This window comes from Monodelphis domestica, chromosome 1 (assembly GCF_027887165.1).
Source record: "Monodelphis domestica isolate mMonDom1 chromosome 1, mMonDom1.pri, whole genome shotgun sequence".
NCBI classification, from domain to species: domain Eukaryota; kingdom Metazoa; phylum Chordata; class Mammalia; order Didelphimorphia; family Didelphidae; genus Monodelphis; species Monodelphis domestica.
Window position 1 is genome coordinate 755,261,913 of NC_077227.1, and position 25,868 is coordinate 755,287,780.

Consider the following 25,868-nt stretch of genomic DNA (forward strand, 5'->3'; position numbering starts at 1 on the left):
GGAGAAATGACTAGAAGTTGGTTTTATGAAAAAAAAATAGAGCATTGATTAATTTGACTAAAAAAAGAAGAAAATCAAATGACTAGTATCAGAAGTCAAGAGTAAACTCATTACTAATGAAAAGGAAATTAAAGTAATCATTAGGAACTATTTTGCCAATTATATGACAAATCTAACAATCTATGCAGAATGGATAAATATTTACAAAATTAAAAACTGCCTAGATTAACAAAAGAGGAAATAAACCTTTACCTTCCATCTTGGAATCAATACTGTGTAATTTCCTTAACGAACATTGATGCAAAAATCTTAAAGCAAGGAGACAACAGCACTATATCACAAGGATCATTCAGTATGACCAGGTAGGATTTATAACAGGAGGGTCAGGCTGATTAAAATAGAAAAAACCATCAGCATAATTGACCATATCAGTAACCAAACTAAGAAATCACAGGATGATCTCAATAGATGCAGAAAAAACCTTCAACAAAACACAACACTCATTCCTATTAAAAACACTACAGGAATAAACAGGCCATGCCTTAAAATGAAAAATAAGAAGCTCTCCTCCCCCCCAAGATCAGGAGTAAAGCAAGGATGCCCATTATCACCATTACTATTTAATATTGTACTAGAAAGGCTAGCAGTAGTGATTAGAGAAGAAAAGGAATTGAAGGAATTAATGTAGGCAATGAGGAAACTAAACTACCCCTCTCAGCAGATATGATGGTATACTTGGAGAATCCTAGAGAATCAAAAAACGAGTAGAAATAATTTTAGTCAAGTTGCAGGATACAAAACAAACCCACACAAAACACCAGGATTTCTATTTATTACCAACAAAAGCTCATAGCAAGAGAAATTCCATTTAAAATATTCTAGACAATATAAAATACCTGGGAATCCATGTACCATGACAAACAGGAATTCTATGAACACTGTGGCAAAACACTGATAAATTCGGATCTAAAAACATTAATTTCTCATGGGGAGGCCAAGAAAACAAAAATGACAATTCTATCTGAATTAACTTACTTATTCAGTGCCACATCCAACTACCAAACATTATTTGATAGAACTAGAAAAAAAAATACAAATTCATCTGCATGAACAAGAAGTCAAGAATTTTTAAGGGAATTAATGAAAAAAAAAGTGAAGGCGGCCTGGCAGGAGCAGATCTTAGGCTGTCCTATGAAGCATTAATCATCAAAGCAGTCTGGGCCTGACTAAGAACAGAAGGGGGGCTCTATAGAATAGACCGAGGGTGAGTGACCCTGGCACCCCAGAGCTACTCACTAGTAATGAGCCACACCTGCACCAAATAAGAGAGCCACTGGGGGCTGTCCACTGAGTAAGTGTGGCTAGATTAAATTAACTAGTGGAACAGGGAAGGGAAACAAATAGGGAAAAATTTTATTACACATTTCCCAGATTTCTAGGGATTCTGGCCCAAAGGATGAGAGGAAAGTCATTCCCGATGGATAGTGGTTAAAGCCAGCGATAATCACAGGAAAATGTCCTAGGGCCTCCTCAAGGGAGAAGTGTAGCCTAGGGGGCGGCCAGGATGGCAGCAAAGCGGACACTGGTGCATGGTTGGTGGAGCTGTGCACAGATCCAGACATTCTGGAGGAGCGCTGGCCCTAATGGGACAGGAATGTTTCTGGTGGCTCCTCTAGTGGTGGCAAAGGATGGGAAAGGGTATGGCTGGACACACTGGGGAGATGGGGGGCTGGGGGGGGGGGAGCGATCTCTGCCATAAGGAAGGAGGAAGCCCTGGGGGAAGCAAGCAGAGTCCAAGACTCCAGTACCAGAAGATGGGACGACTCCGAGCAAGGTACTTTATGGGGTTTCTGAAGACCAGTCTGGAGAGGGTTCAGCTCACCACGCCGGGAGGATCCAGACAGAGGGAGAGTGTGTCAAACCTTAGCACTGGGGAAGTTTGCGGTCAAGTGAAAGCCAAAGTTCTCCCAGACCCGGGAACCCCTCACCAATGAGGTCTCTAAGGATTAAGAGCAAAAAAGGAAAGAAAATCCTCCCTCCGGGGCAGCAACGGAGGCGGGGGGGGGGGGGTGAGGTGGGGGGGGAAGGGGGGTGTCAGGCTGCAGGTGACCAGCGCATTGGAAGATTCCGCGAGGGACGGCGACCCTCACGGGTGGGGAGATGGATCCGGCCGAACGGCCATCTGGAGGGGGAGGGGCAGGCCATCAGGTGCGAGGGCGGCCTTGGGGGGGGTCTCCAGCCCTCAGACACCGGAGGAAGGCCGGCTGCTTCAGGAGCCACAGCTTGCTTTGGGTCATCCTGACTGGACAGAACAGCCAGCCCCCCTCCGTTTACCCTCAGCCCGGGCTAGAGGGAGAAGCCTGGTGCCCGGCAGGGCTGCCCCAGAAAGAGGGTGCGGATAGCGCGGCCGGCTCGAGGGTCGCTGCAGAAACGCTCAAGAGCTAGCCAAAAGCGGCGCGGGCTCCCTCCCTCCCGGCTACATGTAGCAGCAACAGCTCCTCCCCCTGCCGGCCGACTCGACGGTGAGCCCGGGAAGGCAGAGACGACTATGACAAAGTGGGGAGGGGGCGGAGTACTCTCCGCAGATCTGGGTTCCCCTCGGCCCTCCCCCAGCCCCAGCCCCAGCATCCCGACGCTCTCCTTCCTTTTCTGGGAGCCTTTGGGCGCGGGACCACTTGATCCAGGATGCTCGGGGTCTCCTCAGGAGACAGGGCAGGGGCTGCCTCTCCCGGGCGTACAACAGGCGCCTAATAAAGACTGGTAGCTCCGGCCTCAGGGGGCGGGGCAGGGACTGCTTACCGCCCCCCCCTCGGGCTAACTAGGTCCTCAGCCCTCACGTCCCAATCTCCCAGGAGTGGGGCTGTACCGGTCTCTACTCGGGCCGACCCCGCCCCCCCACTCGAACTTGGCCCTGGAGGCCCCCCAGCCCCACCTCCCTTACCCGGCAGGTGGATCCCGGGAGCCGTTGGGCGGAGGCTGGAAGGCTGAGCAGTTTGGGGCCGCGGTCCCCGCCCCCCACCCTCCGGCTTACGGACACCCAGCCTTCGCCCCACAACAGCGAGCTGCTCTTTACCAGAGAACCCGAGAAAACCAGCAGCTTCCCAAAGGAAATAGCGCGGGAACCTCTGCGGAAGGGGCAGGGCCAACTCAGCTTTGCGCCTGCGTAACCTCTCCGCCCCCCCAGGGCTGCACTGCGCCTGTGCACTATGAGAAGGCCCCTCCTGGGAGGCGGAGACAGCAGAGACAGGGAGAGGGGTAAAGAAAATACCGCTTCCGATTGGCTGAAGGGACCGTCCGTCCGCTCGGAGGCGTGGCTGGGCGAAGGCGCAAGGTTTGGAACAGGAAGTCTGTGCCTGCTGAGGCCTTGGAGGCTCCCCGAACAGCAACAGCGTGAGTTTGGCGAGGACCAGCCCCGGGGGAGGGGGTTGTGGGGGGAGAAGGGTGTGTTGTGAGGAGAGACTAAAGGGCCACCCGCTGAACCTATAGTGCTTCCCAATAAGGCGTGGGTATCTTAGGAGCTGAGCCCCGCCTCTAGATGACCACGTGACTCCCCCAGTGGGAGGCCAGGGCCACGTGACTCTCCCCCACCTGGTGTGCTCTAGGCTTTGATGTCTCCAAGGACCTTCCCTCCCCCCCAGCTGTTGTGTTCTAGGTGGGGAGGCCCGCCCACTTCTGACACCTAGTGTTCCAGGTCCCAGCCCCGGCGCTTCAGCCTTCTAGGCTCTGGGGGCCCTGCCAGTGAGGACACCCCCAAGTTCTAGGCTCTCCGGCCCCGACACCTCCCTGTTCTAGATCCTGGAGGCCTTCTCGGTGGGGACATCCCACCCTCCCAGCCTTTGGGAAAAGAACTGGAAACCGGTCTGGCAGAAACCAGATGTAGACCAGCATCTCATCCCCTAAACCAAGGGAAAGTCAAAGTGGGCCCGTGATGCAGATGTGAAGACTGATACCACAGCTAAGTTAGGGGAGCCTAGGCTAGTTTACCTATCAGATTTGGGGCGAAGGGAAGACTCTGACCAAGGAAGCACCCCCAGGTTCTGGGGCGGCCCTCCCACTGCTGACATCTCCTGGTGTTCTAGGTTCTGAAAAGCATCCCACTGCTTCTGACACCTCCCTGCGGTTTAGTTCCCAGCCCTGGCACCCCATTGTTCCAGATCCCAGGGCCCCTTCCAGTGAGGGCAGCCCAAGGTTATAGGTCCTGCCCCTGACTCCCTGGGGGCCTCCCATTGCTGGTACCTACCAATGTTCTAGGGCCCAGCTCTGATGGAATGCTGACTCAGCTGAATTCCCCCTTTCCCCCCCAGCATTCAGCCCCACCCTTCTCATTTTAGTAAGAGCCCATTTCCATCTAGGGCCCTCTGAGTTAATAGGGCTTTGTCCTCACAACCACCCAGGAGTGCCTGAATTCAAATCCAGCCTCAGGCTCTTATTAGCTGTGTGATTCTGGGCCAGTAAGTCCCTTAACAGCTCACTACCTCAGTTTCCTCATCTGTAAAATGGGCTCCATAACTGCGTTCATGCCTCAGAATGGGGTTAGATGGTAACTGAGTGCTTGGCACACAGTACTACCATATCTGTGCACATTTTAGTATTGTTTTATTATCCCCATTTTATAGATGATTAAACTGAGTCCTTCTATAGAAGGGAGGTTTCTCTCTAGATCTTCAGAGCTGGAGTCAGAGGAAAAACTTGGACCTAGATCCTTTGACTCCAGGCCATTCTGCATCTGCACCTTCCCCCAAAGGTAAGCCTCCTCCTTTCCTCAGGAGAAGAGGAGATGCTCCCCAGCTCCTTGAATGCTGCCCAGGCCACTGGCTTCAGTACCCCCTTCCCTTGGCCCCCGGCCACATTGGTCTCAAATCATCCCTGCTTTTCCTTCCCAGTTTCCATGACCCTGCCTGGAAGAGAAGGTGCTCACTAGGAAGTGAATCAAAATAAGAAAGGATCCAGTTAAGAGAACTCAGGATAGCTTTAATTGGTGGAAGCCTGGACGTCTCCTCTCAGCCCCCCCTAGGCCCTGAGCAGCCTCGGCCTGAAAGGGAGCCTCCTGCCTCTGAACATTAAGTGATTTTACCAGGGAACTGGGCAAATGCTTTCTGGCTTTAAAAGTGTCTTTTTCTGAATCGGAGAAGCCCTTGAGACTTTTGGCTGCCTAATTACAGTCTCAATAGGCCTCTCAGCTCCTTTTTCTACTATGAAAAAGCCATGTCCTCCTCAGGGAGTTAGCAAGGCTCTGCGCTTTTCTCACCTCTTGCTTTGGAGTAAATCAGTAAAGCTTAGTAGCTTTTTAGGAAGGGATAGACTGATTTATAGGCACCAAATGGTTACATCAAAGGCCTTCTTTCCTTTTTTAAAGCAGAAGTGGGTATTTCCACACCTTCGCTCAAAGCTAGAAATTCAAATTCAAATAATGTTAATTTTTTTTCCTGCTAGAATATCCTGCTTGAAAGGAGGTCTGTGGGGCCATAGAAGAGGGGGAGGCTGGGGCTTCCTTTTGGGGTTCTATTTTTTTTAGTAGTGGATAGCTAAGACTTCTCATTCTTGTGATGAATTTGAGACTTCATCACTGTTGGGTGATCTGGAATCTTCTCGGGCTATCACTTGGGCATCATGTCGTCTGCCCAGATGGCCTCGTAGGGGCTCCTGGAATGAGATCTGCAAGGGACCCTTTCGTCTACTCAATCACCTCCCATCCAGGGGAGCAAATGGGGGGTCTGAGGGATCCAAGAACTGGTCCACGCAGATACTGTGACTCTGTGGCATTCTGGATCCCAGCAAAAGACAATGTTGTAAAATAAAAAAGATTTTTTAAAAACTGAATTGGTGGTGAGCAATCCTGGACCAAGAATCTCTGAGGGGACCTCCAGCCCCAGCCTGAAGCCCTGCAACCCATTCCCATCCTCCAGGCCTCAGGTCCAGTGACTTGGAGGGGGTGTCGGGCCTTCTCACTTGAGAACGTGCCCTCCTTGGGCTGGTTTCATTCATTTCTTGTGTCCGTGGCCCCCCTGCCTAGGATAGTGCCAAGAGTAGCTGTTTGTGTGACCTTGGACAAGCCCCGAAACTAAGGAGGAAGGGAGGGTGGGCTCGGATGAGCAGCCTCGGAGCTCCCTCGTCACTCCAGAAGGATTCCATGAGCCGAATCCACATGGCGGTGACCACCACGTTCTGCTTAGTCTTTTCCATTCTGCCCTCCACCAGATCCTCAGGCAGTGACTGCTGTAGTGTTCTGGCAAACGGACCCGTCACTTCCCAAGTGCAGCATGAAGGGGCCGCGCTGAAGCCCCTCCTCTCCCAGCTCTGTCCCTCAAGTTCCACAGCTTTCACTTCTCTCCCCACAACCTTGTGTTTCTGTCCCTTCTTTCATGGGAAACCTCCAGCCCAAGTCCAACACCCCAGCTTCTGAGAATGACATTTAAGAAGGGGTCCAGGGTTCGGCCCATTGACTGCTCACACAATCGATCTATTCCTGGTGTAGACCCGCTGGCCGGTCATTAAATGAGCGGCTAAAGCGGTGTGTTCTGGCCAGAAGGAAAGGCCGTACTCGGCACGAGAAGGTCCAACTCTCCTTCCCAGAAAGACGGATCACACTGGCCTGAGAGGTGGAGACTAGAGCAACTCGCCCTTAGAGGAGGCCTAGCAGCCCCTTGGAGACCGGCTGGGAAACTCGCGGAGGAGCCCAGAAAAATGGCCCCGAGAGAGCTTGAGTGCGAGAGTGTCTTGTCCAGCTCGCTCCTTTTACAGGGAGACGAAGGGTCTTGGCCGGAAGCATGAGGTGAACGGAGGAGGTGCCATTTGGTTCATCAGGAGGCCACGAGGCTCCAGATGTGACCTCGGGGCCGAGGGAGCAAGAAGGGGCACCCGGTGAGGCCGGAGAGAGGCGGAGAAGGGGCTCACTCAGACACTGGGCTGCTGAAGCCCTCGGACGGCCAGGGCTCGAGTCGTGAGTCTCGTTGGTGGGTGTTCGGGCTCTCCTCCCGGGGCCTTCCAGGGCTGGGAGGCCGGTGATGGGGCTGCCTTTCCAGCCAGGTTTGGAGGGCCCTCAGGATGGAGATCTGGGGAGGGTCCTGGAAGGTGAAAGCCCCTGGGGAGCCCCCCCATCAGGGAGGCCCGGACCCTTTGGGGAGTTGGGTGGCTTGGATCTGAATGGAGAATGCCACCAGAGCCCAGCAGATGGTGCCCAGAGTCCAGGGCTTTAGAGCTGGACCAGGCAGCAGGGGCCTGGAGGGGCTCAGTGGGACAGAGAGGAGCTGCCTCCCGTCCCTTCCCCCCAGGCCCGGCCCATCTGGACCTTAGTGAGGTTAGCCTCCCTCTTTAAAAGGCCCTCGTGGGAACCCTGCCCTCGGGCAGAATCCCTTGGCTCAGTCCTCCGAGGCTCCCTGATCTGGGGGCTGCCCCGTCTGCACAGAACGGGCAGCCTCATGCTGGAGCTTTAGAAAGGCGGGGGAGCCCCGCATTCCCACAGGCACGTGACTGGGGACACGGGACCGGCCCGGGGAGGCACAACCCAGAGGCCCTCCTGCCGGGGAGCGGAGCTAGCTCCGGGCTCCTTCCGCCGCTGCCTTGGCTGTTTCCCCCGACTTTGAGCTGGCGGGGGGGGGGGGGGGGGGGGGGAGGGGGGGGGAGGGGGGGGGACCTTTGGTAGCATCCGGCACCGACGCTTTCTCGCCATCCCTCAGAGTTCCCGGCAGGCAACACTTCCCAGGAACCACGTAGGGGAGGCCATACGGAGCTGTGCGAACTCGGGTCTGGGTCCAGGGTTGTTCAGTAGGCCAGCCGAAGCAGGAGAAAGAGAAGGATGGACTGTGCGGCTTCGGGGACAGATAGAGACAGACGTGAAAGAGGGCGCCAGACATGGGGGTTCGAGACAGGCTTCACGCAGAGTTGCGTCCTGAAGGCAGGGAGGACCTCTGAGGCAAGGGGGGGGGGGTACGTGGAGGCCGGAGAGCTGGACCACCGGGTGCGCAGAGGGGTGCTTGGTAGTGTCCAGGGAGGCCAGAAAGGAGGTTGGGGCCAGGCCGGAAGGGCTTCAGGAGCCAGTGGACGGGGCTGGATCAGAGGCTTTGCTCCGTGTTGAAGGAGGGTCCCCATAAGCAGCCATGTGGAGACTGGAGGCAGGAAGCCCGGAGGCTGTCCAGCCATCTGGGGAGAGGGGGTGTGGCCTGAGCCAAGATGGTGGCCGAGTGGGCAGAGGGAGAGCCGAGAGCGAGCGAGGAGCCGGAAACGGAACTGGAGAGACGGGCCGCAGAGAAGCCCCCCAGTGACCGCCAGCCTGGGCCGTGAAGGGAGTCGGAGCAGCCGGCTGGCGGCCGGTGGAGGAAGGGAATAAGGAGCAGCTTCTCTTTCTGGGGGGGTGGGGGGGCTGTGAAAGCCCCAGAAATAGCGGCGGCAGCCCGAGGGGTTGGTGGTCTCCTGAGGGTGTAAGGTTAGGGGCGCCGGTCTGCTCATTGCAGGCCGGAGGACGAGTTCCTCCTCCCCGACCTCCATTTCAGGGGGTGCCCAGGCGGGGAATCGGCCAGGGGGAAGCTCTCCCGAGTTTCTGACGCCCGACTCCGCGTGGTTGTAAGCGGGAGTCGGGGAGGCTGGCAGAGGCCACCCAGCCCCGGCGCTGGGCACGACCGAGGGGCAGGAGGACAGGGAGATGAGAGATCGGAGAGGACGGGGTTCACTGGCCCCGCCCGGGTTGTCAAGAGAGGGAAGCAGAGGCCGGCCGAGTGCTGCCGCGCTTTGTACACGAGACGCCAAAGGAAGGCGGAAGCGGCGGCGTCCCTGGGTCTTCGCTCCGCGGAAGCACTCCGGAAGTGACGCGCACACACCGCGGGAGCCCTTCGGTTCTGTTGCCCCGTCGCGGGTTTGGGCCGCCCCCCCAGTGGGGCTCAACCTCGCAGCCTCCTTCCTTTCATCTGGAAGTGTACGCCCGAGTATTCACGATGAGTCTCCCGAGAGCCGAAGGCGGGAGCGCGGCCTCTGCTTTCCTCTCACCATCGCCTCGCTGCCTTTGGACGGTTCTGGGGGGGCGAGCTCTCAGCAGAGGGCGCCTCTGAGCCCTGGCGGCCCTGAGCGCTCCCGGGGCCGGGCGTCCCCGTGGCGCGGGCCGGGAGCTCCCGGAACGTGCCTCGGCCCTCCTTCCATCCCCCGACCCCGCCGGTAGGGCGTCCAGCCCACCATCACCTGGCCGCCATCGCGGGTTTAAACAAGGGCGCATAGCCTGCTGTAGAGAGCGCAGGCCTCGGACTCGGCCAGGCGGCCTTTTAGTGCTTACCAGCAGGCGGCCCATAGAGCCCTGACCCCGACTCAGGAAGGCCTCAGTTCAAACCCAACCTCAGAGGCTTGCGAGCTGTATGACCCTGGACAAGTCACTTCCCCTTGTCTGTCCGTGTAGCCTAGGGGCGTTAGCAGCACCCTCCTCCTGGTCATGGAGAGGATCCCATGGGATAATGTTTGCACGGGTTTTGCCCACCTCCCAAGTCCTGGTTAATGATGCTGCTGTGTCCTAGGCCCAGGGCTGAGCACCCCTCGGGGGGCTCCCCTCTTCTGGGGGAGAACAAATGGAAATGTGGACAGATTCACGGATAAGGCGAATGCCAGATGCAGGCAGGATCGCTGGAGGGGACTCTGCCACGGGACCGAGTCTCCGCCCTGGATTCCAAGAATCAGCAGCCACAGATCCCACCAAGTGTGAGCCGGCCAAGTAGAGAACAGGGGAAGTGACCAGACGGCGGCCCTTTGAGTCTCGCTTGGCAACAGCTGCTCTCGCCTCTCCCCCGCCTGTGGCCCCAACACATGAAGGGAAGAGGACCAGCGCCTCAGCCCCCTCTGCCCCAGGGGACTTGGGATCCCTCCCTGTCGGACCATCGTTCCAGCGAAACTGGACACTGGGCAAGGGAGCGCTGGCCATCCAGAGAGGTCGGAGCATTTTGCAGATGGGGAAACAGAGGGGTAAAGGGGCCATGATGGTTCCTCCTGCCTGCCTAGGCCTTCTCAACATCCTTGAAATCAGAAAGGGAGGGAGGGAAGGAGGAAGGAAGGCCAGTCCGCTTGGTCCTTGGAGAGGAAAAGGAAGGGACTCGTGGGAGCAGTTGGTGTCGCCTGGACCCAGAGGCAACAAGAACCCCTGGGGGGCCAGCGTGCAGGCCTCCTCTCTCCTGGTCATCCTCTGCAGACAGCAGTGCTGCGAGGCTTCCTCCTTGTCGAGCCCTTTCTTCTAGTCACCGTCGCCGAGATTCTTCGGAAAGCATTTTTCTGCCCGATTGTCTTCTCCAGAGAGGACAAGAGTAGAAAGGGAAAGAAGTAGATAGGAGGCCCCAGGAGAGAGCCCAGGGAGGCCCCCAGAAGCAGGCACTGCTCTGCGGTGCCCAGGGCTGCCAAGAGCTCTAGAAGGACGAGCACCAGAAAGGCAGAGGGGAGGGAGACGCGGCCCCAAGGACGAGAGCCTCCTTTGCTCCGGGACAGCTTTCTTTTTTTAAGGAATTCATGTATTTTTTGCCAATTACATGTTCCACCTCAGTCTTCTGAGGTTATATGAGCCCAACTGTGTCCCTCCCTTCTTCCTCCTCCCCCTTGGAGCTGCCAAGCAATCTGGTCTGGGTGATGATGGGGGAGAGCTGAATAGGACACCTGGGCCGGAAGGGACACCTTCTTCAGGCTCCAGGAAGTAGTTTAAAAATTGGAGATTTGTTCCATTGAATGCAAGCTGGATTATTGAGTGGAGCTGGCCCGGAGGCAGGAGCACGAGGATCCTGCCTCTCAGGAGATGGGATTTGGCCTACTTTGTACCCTCTTGACAATAGGGCCTGCCTGATGAGAGGTAGGGTGCTAGTGGGGTGCTGGAGTGATGTTTGGGGGATGTGCTTATGTCCTGGGCCTCAGAGTCAAAAGGGTGAGCTTGTCCCGGTGAGGGGACATCAGAAGCAAGCTGGGAGGTGCCTGTGGGTGCTCATCAAGAATGAGGGGGGAGGACAGAGGATCCTCCATCTCTGGGTCCATAGTCACCTTCCCTCAGCACTGCAGGAACGTGAGGGGAAATGAGGTCTTTATGGATTCTGGGACCTGGGACACCTTTAGGGTTTTGGGGTGTCTAGGGGAAGCTCATGCCCCCATATCAGGTTATGCATGTGTTATCACACAAAACATTTCCATAGTATTCTTTTTGGGAAGTAACTATCTTGAGACCTTTATCAGAAATTTGTTATACATTTTTTGCCCCAGTTTGATGTCTCCCTTCTTTTCTTGGTTGCATTGTTCTGTTTGTACCCAAACTTTAAAATTGAATAGAATCAGAATTACTCACTTTACATCATGTAACGTTCTCTGTTTCTTTTTGGTCATATAGTCTTCCCTTTTCCATAAATCCGACAATAAACTATTCCGGGTTCCCCTAATTTAGTTATAGCATCACTCTTTCTGTCTTATCTTGGTATGGGATGTGGAAGATTGATCTAAGCTCCATGTTTTCCATACCGTTTTCCAATTTTCCAAGCAGTTTTTGCCAAAGAGAGGGTTCTTGTGGATCTTCGGGCTTATGGAGCACTGCATGGCGGAGGTCATTTACCCCGAGTCTATGCCATTGATCCCCTCTTCTACCAGGTTGTTTGGATCATTGCTACTTTTTAGTACAGTTTGAGATCTGGTACTGCCAGGCCCCCATCCGTCAGTTTGTTTTCATTCCCTTGATAGTCCTGACCTTTCGTTCTTCCAGATGAATTGTGTTTTGCTTTTTCTTTTCCTAGTTCTATAAAATTTCTTTTTCTTCTCTAATTGTTATCGCTAGCATTTCTAGTACAATATTAGATAATAGAGGAGATGATGGACACCCTTGATTCCCTCCTGATCTTATTGGGAAGGCTAACTAGTCCTCATTGCAGATGATACTTGCTGGTGGCTTTAGCTAGGTCCTACTTATTATTTTCTGTGTTTTCTAGTGTTTACAAAGGAATGGGTATTGTATTTTGTCAAAGGCCTTTTTCTGTATCTATTGAGATAATCCGTTTTGTGATTCCTGTTAGTTTGGTTATTGATGTGAGAAGTAGGCAGAATATGTTTTCCAAAAGCCCCCTGGCCGAGCAATGTGCTAGTTTCAAACCTGCTAACAGGGAGGTGGGGCTCTTTGTGGGGTGGGCGCCACCCCTGTTCCACACATTGATACGGTCACTTATGCTGATAATTTTCCTAATATCAAACTAGTCCTGCATTCCTGGTATAAATCCCACTTGGTCATAGTGAATAACCTTTGTGATACATTGCTGTAGACTCTTTGCTACTTTGTTTTATTTCAGATTTTTGAATCAGTTATTCATTAAGGAAATTGGTCTGTAATTTTCTTTCTCTGTTTTTGTTGTTCCTGGCTTAGCTATCAGCACCATATTTGTGTCATTATAGAAATTGGGTAAGATTTATTCTTTGATTATTTTGCCAAATACTTTGTGTAGTATTGTGATTATTTTTTTCCCAAATGTTAAGAGAATTCACTTGTGAATCCATCTGGCCCTGAGGATTTTTTCTTAGGGACTTCACTGATGGCTTGTTCAATTTCTTTTTCTGAGATGAGATTATTTATTATTCTATTTCCTCTTTTGCTAATCTAGGCAATTTATGTTTTTGTAAATAGTCATCCGTTTCACCTAAATTATCAGATTTATTGTCATATAATTGGGCAAAATAGCTCCTAATGATTGCTTTAATTTCCTCTTCATTGGAGATGAAATCACCATTTTCATTTTAGACATAGGTAATTTGGATTCTCTTCTTTCCTTTTTTAAATCAAATTCACAAGGTCTTATGTATCTTATTTGTTTTTCATAGAAACAACTCCTAATCTTATTTATTAGTTTAATAGTTCTTTTACTTTCAGTTTCATTAATTTCACCTTTAATTTTTAGGATTTCTACTTAAGTCTTTATTTGGAGATTTTAGATTTTTTTTCCTAGTTTTTTTTTTTTTAAGTTACATGCTGCTTTTCTCTATTTGGATATAAACATTCAGGGATATAAATTTTCTCCTGAAGATCTAGGTCAGTTGTGTTTCCAATGAGCTATTTAATATTTTCTTCTATTTTTTTAATTCTTTTGATTCTTTTGGTTATTTGTTTCTTGATGTCTCATGAAGTCATTAGCTTCTATTTGCCCAGTTCTAATTTTTAAAGAGTGGCTTTCTTCCACGATCTTTTGGTCCTGCCTTTCCATTTGGTCCATTCTACTTCTCATAGAATTCTTTTTTTATTGGATTTTTTTACCTCTTTTTCCAGTAGGTCAATTCTGTTTTTTAATAGAACTCTTTTCTTCATTGGATTTTTGTGTCTTTTTTTCCACTTGACCAGTTTGCATTTTAAGCTGTTATTTTCTTTTACTTTCATTTCTTTTTCCCATTTTTCTTCCACCTCTCTTTTTGATTTTTAAATTCTTTTTTGAGCTTTTCCAGTGCCTGAGACAATTTCCATTTTTCTTTGAAGTTTTGCATGTGTTTGCTTTGCTCTCACTTGTCTCCTACTGAATCTGTGCCTTGCTTTTTTTTGTCTCTGTAAAAATTTTCTATGGTTAGATGTTTCTTTTTCTTTTTGCTCTTCCCAGCCTTTTTTTTTTTGCCTGTGCATTGGGAATATTGAACACTGCTGATTCTTTCTCCTCTGCTGAGGCTTGCAGGACTTAGTACTGTGCGCTATTTTGCCCTGGGGCTAGGGGCTCCGCCGCAGGCTTGAAGGAGCCAAGTGCTAAGGACTCTGGGCCTCACTACAGGCTGGTGCCAGGGCTTGGGACTTCAACCCATGCGGGAAGTCCAATCCTTCCGGCATTTCCAAGTTCTCTAGGCCATCCCCTGGCCAGGGCAGTGAAGAAAGGCCCTCCCTTTCCCTTGGTCTGGAATGCTGGGCTCCTGGCTGACTTGAGCCCTGATCGGACAGCCATGGGATGCGATCTTGATCCCATATCTGGGCAGGGACTTTCCATTCCGTCCACTCGCTTTCCCCCCTTTCAGACTCACAAGAACTTTCTTCACCCACCCTAATGCCCTGGTGGAGGCCCAGATGCCCTGGAGGCGTTCTCTGCTGATAAAGGGGCCAGAGGAAGCCTAGCCCAGCCTCAGGGATGCTCCCGTGGCTCCTCATTTAGGAAGATGGGCACCAGGGCCCCCTTTGTGCTTTCTGGTCCGGGTGGGCAGCCCCGCTCCTCACATCTTGAGGTGCTTTCACTTGCCGGGGAGTTCTTAGTGCATTTGTTTAACGGTACGAATAAAGGGGAAGGATGGCTAACGACCCTCTTCCCGACTTTCTGTGTATCGTCCAGGTTGCTCATTGAGAACCACTGACTACTTCTGTCCAGTGTCCTTTGAGAGTGGAGGCAGGAAAGCCCGGCATGGGGGTGCATGATCTGTGGCAGATCTTGGAGCCTGTCAAGCGGCATAGCCATCTCCGCAGCCTCCAGGGGAAAACCCTGGCAGTGGATCTGAGTGTCTGGGTGTGCGAAGCCCTTACGGTCAGAAAGATGGCGGGCACTGTGGCCAGGCCTCATCTCAGGTATGGTCTGCTGCCAGCCCCTGGGGCCTCCCTGCCTCCCTTTGGGGTGCGGGCTGGGCCCCGAAAGGCACACCCGGGGGATTCCTGCTTCTTATTCTGGAGACACAGCGTGGGGAAGATGGGCAGCTGCTTAGGGCGCCGCTTGGCCCATGACGTCGAGCCCCCCACGTTTTATTACCCTTGAATTCCACGTCGGGCACCTGGCGAGGGACGAGGGGGTGAGGCAAACTCTAGACCTTCCCTGGCTGCAAGGTGGCTGCGTTCTGTGGGGCTGACGACATGGACTCCCGGACATGGGGCACAGGGGTCGGGGGCGCCCTGCTGCAGGAGGTCTTCTCAGAGCCGGAGGCCCTGGGGGGAAGGCCGTGCCCGGGGCCCGACGTGCTGGGGTGGACAGAGCGCCGTGTGCGGGCGAGGAGGCGCCAGGCGTCATCGGCGGGGCCAGACCCAGCCGACGGCTCTGGGCTGGCCCTTGTTGAGACCCGTCTGTGCCGTGTTTAGGAACTTGTTTTTTCGGATCTCGTCCCTGACCCGGATGGGGGTAAAACTGCTCTTTGTCATGGAGGGCGACGCTCCCGGACTGAAAGCAGATGTCATGAGCAAGAGGAACGAGGCGAGGTACGGGCCCCCCCAGAGCCGGGCGCACAGACCCACGAGATCCTCTTTCAGAGCCATCCTAAAAGAGGTGAGCAGCCGCAGCAGGCAGGGAAGGAAAAGGCTTGTTTCCTGTCTTAGAGTCCACACTAAGGTTTGGTTCCAAGGCAGATGGGAGAGAGGTGACTTGACCAGGGTCACACCGCTAGGAAGCGTCTGAGGCCAGATTGGAACCCAGATCTTCCCATTCTTAACAAGTGGATTGGGCATGAGAATAGGAAGAACACGAGAGGGTCTGAGGACACCATCGGTCCTTTTTAGCCATGGCTCATGTCATGCTTCCAAGAGGAGTTCTGGCTCCATGCCTTCAGATCGGACGGAGAGCCACGAGGAGGTGTAGGCAGGCCACAACGATGGCTCGGTGGCATAAAAAATCTACGCTGGCTCAAGAGGTGGCCTGCCGCGATCTCTTCCTGCGAACCTTTGGGTGTCTAAGCCCGGAAGCGTCGGAGGCAGCGTGGGGAGGGACTTGGCGAAGGCCCCCTGTTTCACAGTGCCTCTGGGGTGAGCCCGAGGGTGACGGCAGCCTCAGAGATGGGGTCACTGCTGGCCGTGACCGCAGTCCGTCGGGAAATCTGGAGGGATTAACGGTGAAATACGGGAACGTGGCGGCCCCAGTCGAGTGACTGGCGTTCAGAGACGGTCTTCCCGTCCATCTGTGTGTTCTCCATCCACCTCTTTTTCCTGGATTTGTGCATTCCTAGGAGCTCATTTTAGTTGTATGAATTGCTGCGTCCCGGAGACGCAGGCCGAGGCTCCTGTGGGGAGATGGAGGCAGCCCCTCACGTTGGCTGATTCTGTTCTAGTGCCTCGACATGTTGGCGTGCTTGGGCATTCCCTGGGTCCAAGCAGCGGGGGAGGCCGAGGCCATGTGTGCTTACCTCGATGCCCACGGCTACGTGGACGGGTGCCTCACCAACGACGGAGACGCCTTCCTGTACGGGGCGCAGACCGTGTATCGCAACTTCACTCTGAACGCCAAGGTGAGCTTCTCCCTCCCCCCCTCTCTTTCACCTCGAGCTTTGGCCGGGACGCCTGCCGCGGGCTTAGACTGGTTTTATCGGGGTCTGGATTTCCACTTTGTCTTGGCTTCCAAGGCAGTGTGTGGGCTGGCTAGCGCCAACTGCAGAGCCAGAGGCCCCTGGAAGCCGGGCCTGCCTTGTGCACGGCCCTGGGACGTCCCTTGTCAAAACCCCGGAAGGTCCTCTGAGCCCCCAAGTGCAGAGGAGGCGCCTCCCCCTCCTGAGAGGGAGCGTCCCTGGGGCCTTCTCTGCCCCGGAGCATCGGGCCCCCAGCTCTGGGGCCTTGCGCCACTCCCTGCAGTCTGCATGGAAGTGCAGAGACGCTTCTTCAGTCGTCACCGAGATAGCGGCCAGAAGAGGGCGCCTCCGGCGATTCTGAGTCCTGAAGTGGCCGCCGTGTCCGGAAAGGACTTGACCTGGCAGCGAGAGGCCGGCGTCCCCCAGCGGAACGAAGAGGAACGCGTGGGTGCTGTTTGGCACCCGACTCTGAAATCTGTCCGCAGAGCCCAGCCGAGGTCATCTGCCACGCGGGCTCTGGGGACCCCTCGTCACGCTCCCACTGACTCTCTTTTAGGACCCCCACGTGGATTGCTACACGATGGCCTCCATTACGAGTGAGCTGGGCTTGGACCGAGACTCCCTGATTGGCCTGGCCGTGCTGCTGGGCTGTGACTACCTTCCCAAGGTAAGCAGCCCGCTTTGGTCTTTGGTGCCTAACCCTCTCTCACTTTCCTGGCCCATGGCACCCTGGCCCAGGGGCTCCCCCCTGCCCATGGCACCCTGGCCCAGGGGCTCCCCCCTCCCCCTGCCCATGGCACACTGGCCCAGGGGCTCCCCCCTCCCCCTGCCCATGGCACACTGGCCCAGGGGCTCCCCCCTCCCCCTGCCCATGGCACACTGGCTCAGGGCTCCCCCCTCCCCCTGCCCATGGCACACTGGCCCAGGGCTCCCCCCCTGCCCATGGCACACTGGCCCAGGGGCTCCCCCCTCCCCCTGCCCATGGCACACTGGCCCAGGGGCTCCCCCCTCCCCCTGCCCATCACACATTGGCCCAGGGGCTCCCTCCTCCCCCTGCCCATGGCACCCTGGCCCAGGGGCTCCCCCCCTGCCCATGGCACACTGGCCCCCCAGAGGTTCCCAACAGAGTTGGGTGGGGAGGTCTCCTTTTAACCCAGAAGCTGTCCGGGGCCCCCACATCCGATTTACTCTTGGTTGCCATTGACTGAGGAGTGCCTCCAGGCCTGGAACCCCCAGCTCCTTCCTTTAGGCATGGTGGACGTGTGTCCATGGTGTCCCGCTGTGGCCGGCTGAGCCAATACGAGCTCAGGAGCCCCCACCCCAGGACGGCCACAAAGGGGCCATCAGTGTGTGGGGTGTCTCTGAATATGCTCATCTCGCCTCTGAGAGCCCCGTGTGGTGGAGGGGACACGGTGAGCCCCAGTAGTGAGTCTCAAGAGGTGTGAGGTGGAAGGGCAGCAGCAGCCTTCCAACCCCCCCCCCCCCAAGAGGAGTCTTGGGAGGTGTGGGAGGTCAGGGCCTCCTTGAGGACACATCTCGGAGCACTTGGCGGGGGGGCCTCAACTAGGCCACCACCATGACTTTGAAGGTTCCTAAATCAGGTTTCTCGGTCAAGTCTTCTTTTGTAAACCTTCCCATCTGTCTCAGTCAGTGCTGTGTATCGGTTCCAAGGCAGACGAATGGTAAGGGCTAGGCTGGGGGATCAAGTGACTTGCCCAGGGTCACCCTGCTGGGCAATGTCTGAGGCCAAATCTGAACCCAGGACCTCCCTTCTCTAGGCCTGACTCTCCAGCCCCTGAGCTACCTTGCTATCCCTTGTTTTGTTTTTAATACTCCCTCCCGTATAGCTTTTTGCTTTCGTGCCCGGTCACTTTGGATTTACTGTTGTTTGCAAACCTCCCTTTATGGCCAATGACGCAAATAAATGCACTGTTTGGGGCTGTGTACATTCACCGCTGGCCTCCTCAGGAAACCCGGCGCTTCTTCCTGGAGCCTACCGTGTGGAATGAGGCATTTGGTAAACGAGCCTCCTCTGGAGGGGCTTTGGGGCTCAGGGAGCACGTGCTGGCCCCACAGTGGGAGGACCCGCACCCGGCGCCGGGAGGATGCAGGACTCGTGCACTCTGCCCTTTGACCTCTGTAGCTTGTTTTCCAGGCCAGGCACTGGTCAGTGCACGCCACCTGCCCCAGGTCAGGCGAGGCGACGGAGACCCAAAAGCAGACCTCCTGGAACTCGAAGCACCGGCCTTTCCTTTGTTTCTTGCAAATGATCAAACACCCCCATTTACGTGCGGCCCCTCCAGAGCGGACCTGCCTGCTTCCCCATGAACTCCGTTTCCCAGCTACGTCGGCGTAGCTGCTGCACGGGGTCTCGGGTGCCCGTCGGCTCATTGTCTTTCCTTCCCGTAGGGTGTCCCGGGGGTTGGCAAGGAGCAGGCGCTGAGGCTTGTCCGGGCTCTCCGAGGGCAGAGTCTCCTCCAGAGGTAAGGCCCAGGCAGCGCTTGGTCTCCTCGAGGAAGCCCCCGGGGCAGGAGAGCCTCGGAGGGCATCCTGAGGTGGAGACGCCCCGCTGGGCCCCGACTCCCTCCTTCCCCAGCAGAGGGGAGACTGCGAGGGGGCGGGGAGCCCGCGGGGCTTCTCTCCCCTCAGCCCAGGGGCTGCCGTGCCTCCCTCTCCTGGGGGCCGCTTCCTTCCTGGCCTGTTGCCCATAAGGGGGGCCGCACACGCCATACGGGATGGAGCCGGCACCGAGGAAGGAAGGAAGCCCCCCGCCCGCCCCCACCCGCTTCTCTCCTGCCCTCTCCAGGTTCGATCAGTGGAAGGAGGAGCCTGACAGCCCTGAGCTCGCGCCGCTCTCCGCCAAGAAGCCGGCTCACTGCTCCGTGTGCTCCCACCCAGGTACGGGGAAACGAGGGGTTCCCCTTCCCTAGTCACAGAGCGCCCCAAACCGTCAGCAGTATGAAGGTGGGCGGCAGAGACGGGCCCTCGAGGGGCTCCCTGCTAGGCGGCGGGACAGCCGCTCCGTTTCTGGGCTCTGCGTTCCCTCATCTTAGAACCCCCCGAGCCCCTGGGCCCTCCTCCCCACCGGGCTCATGCTCATCCCTCCTGGAACCCCGACTTTAGGGAGGTGCCCCGGCTGGCCTGCCCTCAGTCCCTTCCCGACTTTCTGGGCTTCAAACCATGGCTGGTGTTGTGGCTCCAAAGAGGGGGTGCAAGATGACAGTTGGGGTGCTCCAAGGAAATATTAGCCCCGAGGGGAGCAGCGGCCATCCCCTGGCTGGTTAACCCCGGGAGGCAGTGATTCCCCTCCTGATGCCCTGCGCCCCTTCTGCTGCTTACGTGACTGCCAGAGGCCCCTCGGCGGCCCAGGATGGGCAGAGCCTGGAGGGACGGACGGACCTGGGTGCCCAGCGAAGGTCCGGCCTGCTGCCCGAGGGGCTCTCGTCCACCTCTGGCGGCCCCCGGCCTCACTCCCTGCTGCCTCCTCTCCTGCCTGCGCGCCTGAGCGGAGGGGCCCCCCCCGCAGGAGAGCCCCTCCCCGGGCTCCAGCCTCCCTCCTCCCCCCATGGGCTGCCTCCCTCCCAGCAGCCTCTTCCTGGTGTCCCACCTTAATCTCCGGATCTCAGATCCTCTTCTTCCCGGACGGGGGAGCCCGGGGCCTTTGGTCTGTTCTCGAACCCGGAGCTGCCTCCCCCCTGCCCGGCCCGAGGCGGCGCCCCTGAGCCCGTGTCCCCTTCCAGGCTCCGCCCAGGACCACGAGCGCCGGGGGTGTCCGTGCTGCAGCAGCGAGCGGGGCTGCGACCCCCACGCCGACGAGCGCCTCTGCCCCTGCGAGTGGCACCGCGAGCAGCAGCGCCGCGCCGTGGAGAGCGCCGTGAAGAGGTGGGACGTCCCCGCCGGGGCTGCTGCCGGCCTGGTGGGAGGCAGGAAGCGGAGCTCCCGGGCTCGTCCTTGGGGCTGCCCTCTGGAGCCTTCCGGCCTTGGCCCGGCGGAGACCCCCAGACAGGCCCCAAAGGGGGTCCCGAGCGCTGCCCTCAGGAGGTGGAGGCTCTTGTGGGGGCCTCCCAGGCTCCCCCCAGAGCAGGCAGACAGCCTGTGGAAGGGGAAGCCCTAGCGGGGTCGCCCAGGAAGCCAGGGAGGCCGGTGTCAGTGCCGGAGCCCCCGGGGGGAGGGCCGAGGCCGGGGTCCCTGAATCTAAGGGAGCAGCTTGGGGGGCTGAGGGGGCGCCCCTGAGGAAACGCGCAGGATCGTTGGGGTGACCCGGCCGAGCAGCCGTGGGCCTCTGGGTGGGTCACCCCATGAGGCCGGACACGGTGGCTGCCCGGGCCGACGTGCCTCCTGCTGGTCAGCGCGTGGAAGCCCTTCCTGGGGGCTGTTTCCTCTGCTCTCCTGTGGCCCGGCCTCCTCCGGACACCAGGACCCTCACCCTCGGGGGCTTTGCACCCCAGAATCCCTCGAACGAGCAGACGGGAGCCAGGACGAGACGGCTTTGGTTTAGTGCCCGGGGGGGGGGGGGCAGGTCTGGGCCCTCGTCCTTCGGGGGGCAGCTGGGGGCCCCAGGGGGTGAGCTGCCTCGTGAGGAGCCTCCGGAGCCCGTGCCGGGGCTCTGGCCTCCGCACCTGCCCAGGAGCCTGCCGGATCTCAGCCTTGTGGGAGCTTTCTTCGGAGAAGAGCCCCCACCCCGAACCCCAGGGGCCCCCCTTCCCAGAGCTCTCCTCGCCCCTGCGGCCCCGGGAGCAGCGTCGTTGGCAGGCCAGAGGCCCGAGGTCACCCGGCCCCGGGCAGGCTGCCCCAGAGCTCCCCGTCCACCAGGCTGCTTGGGCCGGGGCCGCAGAGGGACCCTCTGACCGTCCGGCCCTCTTTCTAGGCGAGCTCGCGGCTGCGCAGGCTTCCCCTTCCGCGAGGTAACCGCCCGCCTGGGGAGGTGCCCTGGCCCCGGGGAGCCAGACCGGCCGGAACTCTAATGTCCGGCGCTTCCTTCCCCTGCCCCAGGTTATTCGGGAATTCCAGCTGAGCAAGGACACACTGACCGTGGAGAGCGTCCACTACCGGAGACCCGACCTGTTGTCTTTTCAGGTAGGAGCAGCCCAGGATGGGGGCGTCTGTGATCCCAGGAGGCGGCAGCTCTGCCAGGGTGGAGGATGGAAGAGCCCAGGCCCGGCCCTGCCGGCTCCTCCGGCCCTGCCGCCCCCTCCGGCTCCCTGGCCCGGCCCTGCCGCCCCCTCCGGCCCTGCCGCCCCCTCCGGCCCTGCCGCCCCCTCCGGCCCCCGGGCCCGGCCCTGCCGCCCCCTGCCGCCCCCTCCGGCCCTGCCGCCCCCTCTGGCCCCCGGGCCCGGTCATTAGGTCTGTGCCACGCTCGTGCACTCCTCGGTGTCGGTCATCAGGCCTTGAGGTGCTGCCGTCTGCCAGCCCAGGGCCTGGGCCCGGAGGAGACGCTCAGGCCGCGCTGCCGCCCATTGGATTCGCAGGTGTTTGCGCTAGAAAAGATGGAGTGGCCGAGGCCATACGCGTGTGAGAAGCTGCTGGCGCTCCTGACCCATCACGACATGACGGAAAGGAAGTTTGGCCGGACGGGTCCCGACCAGCTGCGGCCAGTGCGGTAACCAGGGCGGGCGGTCAGCTGGCCGGGGAGGAGCCCTGGAGGGACGGTGCTCCCGGTGTCTGCCCAAGATGGTCAGCGGTGGTCATCCCCTTCTCTGGTCTGGGTGGCCGCAGCAGGAGTCACGGGGCCAGAGTTGGGCGGCAGCCCGGCGTCCACACTGTCCAGTCCTCCTGGCCCTGTATGGTCCTGGGGGGAGGCTCAGGGGTCCCCCAGCTGGGGAAAGACCAGCCTGAGAATGAGCCCTTCCAGCACTGGCACCCCCTTATGTCCAGGGCTTTGTCCGACTGTGGCCAGAGTCCTCTCTGTTTTCCCCAGGATCGTCCACCCCCGTGTCCGGAGCGGTGTCCCGTGCTTTGAGGTCCAGTGGCAGAAACCAGGTGCGTGGGCACCGTGGGTCCTCCTCGGGCCACCTTCCTCTGCCCACATGCTAGGGCACAGTGGCTGGCAGACGGGTACGAGAGTGTGGCACCGGGACCCGGGGAACGAGGATCCCTGCCCAGAGGTGCTTCTGTCCGGGCAGCGAGGCCCCTCGGGACGGCTCAGCCTCCTCTTCCCGGCCACTCCCGGCCAGGTGCCCTCCCCCCCATGCCAGCCATGCCAGCCTCCATCTGAGCCCCGGGACAAAGGCCAAAGCCAGGCTGGGGAGATCCCCGGGAGAGAAGGAGCTGAGGGGGGCCCAGATGGGACAAGGGGAGCCGCCTGTCTCAGGGGGACCCTGACTTCCCCTGACTCAAGAAGCGGCTTGTCCTGTTTGGCCGTGGAGGGATTTCTGGATGATTCAGGGGCTGAAATGGGGTCCACCGTAGTCCGCCGTGGCCTGGGTGACCCAGCGTGGTCGCTGATGAAGGAGGCCACGTGGCACAACATGCGGGGGGACAGTCCTTGCCCAGGAGGGAGAGGCCGGACCCCAGGAGGGTCAGGGCCAGGGGACGAGGCCGGGTCCCTGCAGGGCCCACAGCCAGACCTCGGCCCGTTTCAGAGCACTATGTGACGGACGCCGTGGGCTCGGAGGTCCCCTCGGTGCTCACAGTGGAGGATGCATCCTTGTTCCAAGCCGCCTACCCTGACGTGGCTGCCTTGTACCAGAAGCAAGTGCTGGAAGCCCAGGGGAGGAAGACCAAAAGTGAGTTTGGGGGCAGATGGCTTCAGGCCTGGCCAGAAACACCCCTAGGCCCCCCTGGCCCCCTTGAGCCCCCCAGGCTCCCCAGCACCCCTCCAGGCCTCTTGAGCTCCCCTCAGCCTGGGCAACCGTCGGCCAGACAAGCTGTGGCCCTCGGGAGAGCCACGTCTGCCAGTGCTTGCGTGCCCCTGGTAGGGGGAGGTCCCTGCATGGAGCGGCGGTTCCCATCCTGGGAGAACCGGCCGTGGCCTCAGTCCCCGGTCCCTGCTCTGCCTGGAGGGCCTGGCCCACCTCGGTCTGGCCCGTGTGGGACAAAGGATTGCTGAGCTAGCTCCCTGTCTGTGGATTCCTGGCACCCTGGCCTTCGCGGGGCAGCCTGCTGACCATTGGCCCCGGGTGCAGAGTCATTGTCCCCCTCGAGGCTCCTCCCGTCCCTCTGGTCCCAGAGAAGGAGTCCCGGGGAGCGCAGCCCGAGTGAGGGGGTACCCCCTCTGCAGAGCTGCCGGGGCCCCCCCTCTGACAGCCTGCCTGTCCTCTCCCTGGGGCTGGTGGTGTTTGCTCTGGAGGGGCTGTAGACAGTCTCATGGCTGGTCTCTGTACCTCTGACCTCTCTGTGCACGCACAGGGAGGAGGAGGGGAGCAGGGCAGAGCAGGGGCCACTCTCCGAGCCAGAAGGACCCGGGTTCAAGTTCTGGTTCTTGACATCCTGGTGTGTGACTGTGGATGGGTCACTTCCTCTCCAGTGCCTGGAGGCCAGAAGTCACTGAGAAGGTGCCCCCAGTGGTGGAGTCTCCTCCCAGGGAAGCCCCAGGCTCTGCCCCGGCTCTCCATATCTACAGAGAGCCCAGGATTCCCCTCGCACTCTAGGCACACCCTGGGTCTTCCCGGGCCTTGGAGGGGGGCACCACCCCGGCCAGCATGCTCACTCTGGGCCCCTAATGCCTGGGCACTTTCTGGGGCATGAGGAGCCCTTCCGGGCACGATGGAGGGGACACACTGCCCTGGCCGGGCCCGGGATCCCCACAGGGAGGCTCTGACCGGCCCCTCCGGGCACCTCCGAAGGCCCGACCGGCCCGGAGTCTTCTGGTCTTGGCCTTTTGCTCCTCTCGAAGAAAACATCGACTCGATTTTCTGTGTTTGCAGGTAAGAGGACTCGGCCTGAGGCGGGGGGCCTGGCCCGAGTGGAGGCCGTCACGGATCTTCTGTCCCGAGTGGAGCTCTCTGCTGACCCGGCCCAGGGGAGAGGGGGCGTCCCCCCTCCCACGGAGGCCCCCCCGGCCCCTGCCCCTCCGAGGCGGGGGGCCGCCATGCACGAGGCCCCCAGGAGCCCTTCACCATCTATGTCTGAGCCTCTGGACGAGAGCTCGGTGCTCGAGGCCCTCCAGCTGAGCACCATCGACTGGGAGGGCACCTCCTTCAGCGCCTCGCCAGCCACCAAGGCCCCCACGGCCTCGGCCAGCCCCTCGGACCCTGAAGGGGACCCCGGGCGTGCAGCGGTACCCGGCACCCACAGCATCCAGGACCTCCGGCCTCTAAGGGAGCGCGTGTGTGCCCGGGCCCCGGGCCAGCTCCAGGCTTCCTCCCCCCCAGACCCATCTCCCTCCCAGCGGGCAGGCTCGGACGCTTCATCGGCACAGAAGGGAAAAGAAAGCTCCATCCCTGGAGGCCACTCTTGCTGTGACCCCCAGCAGATCCAGGGGAGTCTCCCGTGTGCTCCCCCTGGATTTCGTCTGCACGACAGCCAGGAGAAACCCACCGTGGCCCTTGGGAGAGCCCCGTCTGCCAGGGCCTGCATGCCCCGTGCTCTTGGGCAGCCGGTGGCCAGAGCCCCCTGCTCAGGGCTCCCCCGAGGTCAGCCTGGGCCTCAGAGCGCCCCAAGGAGAGTCCCCCAAAAGAGTGTGTGCCTGCCCCGCGGCTCCTCGGACGAGGAGGAAGACCCCCCGGGCAGCAAAGGGACGGGCCGACATGGGGAAGGGAAGCCTCGGTCCTCTCGGCCTCCCCGTCCTCCAAGCCCAGAGCCCAGAGCGGCTGGTCACAAAGCCAGGGCAGCACCTGTTGCTGCCTTTGCAGATGCAGCCCGCAGTCCTCTGTGCCTGGCAGTGTGCCCGCCTCCACCCATTCCCGCAGAAGAGAAAACTACCCACGCCATCTGGGAGAGCCCTCTCCCACTAGCTCAGAGGCTGCAGCTGAGGCTCCAGAGAAGCTGACCAGACTGGCCGCCTGCAGCCGCGTGGCCCCACCCTGGGATGTGACACGGGCATTGCTGTGAACTCCATGGCCATATCTGGACTCACAGGGGAAAGGATGGATTCAGGTGGAATCTCACCTAGGGTCAGGGGCCAGGGAAGGACGGCTCAGGAGGTGGTCTTGGCCTGTTCCCGTTCCCCAATCAAAGGCGGCTTCTGCCCATGGAGGAGGCCAGAGGCAACCAGAAATGGGGGCCAGCCATCCCAGCCTCTCCATCTCCCTGGGAACTGAGGACAGCTGTCCGAAGGCACAGCCTGCCGAGGGGCTGACCAAGGGCCTAGGCCCCTTCCAGGGGTCGTTCTAAGCCTCTCAGACTCCACTTTCCCCAAGTGCACCTCAGCTGGACTCTTGTACAGGGAAGTTATTAAACTACATTTTACATTTTGTCCAGTCCTACCTTTTACTCATTCAGGACCCCTCTTCTCCCCACAATGCCCTGGGGCCACGTACCCTAAAGTTTTAAAATGCCTCAATGGTAGGTAGGCTCTCTGAGTGTGTCCAGGCTGATCCATGGTAATGCAGACAATCTGACACAATCAGATATATATGCAATGCATTTAATCTGATACAATCAGATATATATGGGGCAGACCATTTGATACAACAAGATGAATGTAATACTGACAGTTGGCTACAATCTGATATATGCAATCCCTAAAATCAGATGAATACAATGCATACAATCTGATCAGATATGTACAA

At 58.3% G+C, this 25,868-nt stretch overlaps 2 protein-coding genes across 6 annotated transcripts in view; one reads left to right on the forward strand and one right to left on the reverse strand.

The window, feature by feature from the left end:
- The window catches only part of SMC6 (structural maintenance of chromosomes 6), a 25,821-nt gene extending 22,634 nt beyond the window's left edge, over positions 1-3,187 (reverse strand). Inside the window, exon 1 of one of the 3 annotated variants that reach the window (XM_056814817.1) lies at positions 3,074-3,187. The gene's annotated coding sequence lies outside the window, so the exon portion shown is untranslated. Of the gene's footprint in view, positions 1-1,808; positions 2,008-2,941 lie in introns of those variants that run through there. The other 2 variants (XM_056814815.1, XM_056814818.1) reach the window with 2 other exon arrangements.
- GEN1 (GEN1 Holliday junction 5' flap endonuclease) lies at positions 2,175-25,552 on the forward strand. 3 transcript variants are annotated; one of them, XR_008915937.1, is made up of 16 exons: positions 2,175-2,522; positions 3,185-3,390; positions 14,274-14,503; positions 15,005-15,188; positions 15,964-16,140; positions 16,754-16,864; positions 18,607-18,680; positions 19,004-19,095; positions 19,938-20,079; positions 21,065-21,101; positions 21,190-21,273; positions 21,666-21,796; positions 22,115-22,176; positions 22,779-22,922; positions 23,545-23,690; positions 24,063-24,164. XR_008915937.1 is itself a non-coding variant. In XM_056814821.1 (15 exons), the coding sequence occupies exons 3-15, from the start codon at positions 14,343-14,345 to the stop codon at positions 25,124-25,126; spliced, it is 2,463 nt and encodes an 820-aa protein (XP_056670799.1). In that variant the 5' UTR covers positions 2,175-2,522; positions 3,185-3,390; positions 14,274-14,342; the 3' UTR covers positions 25,127-25,552. The 3 variants fall into 3 exon arrangements, 2 of the variants coding, with proteins under 2 accessions (XP_056670799.1, XP_056670802.1); XM_056814821.1 differs by lacking the exon at positions 23,545-23,690 and having other exon boundaries at positions 24,063-25,552; XM_056814824.1 differs by lacking the exons at positions 2,175-2,522; positions 3,185-3,390; positions 23,545-23,690 and adding an exon at positions 8,687-10,804 and having other exon boundaries at positions 24,063-25,552.
- Positions 25,553-25,868: the final 316 nt, after the last annotated feature.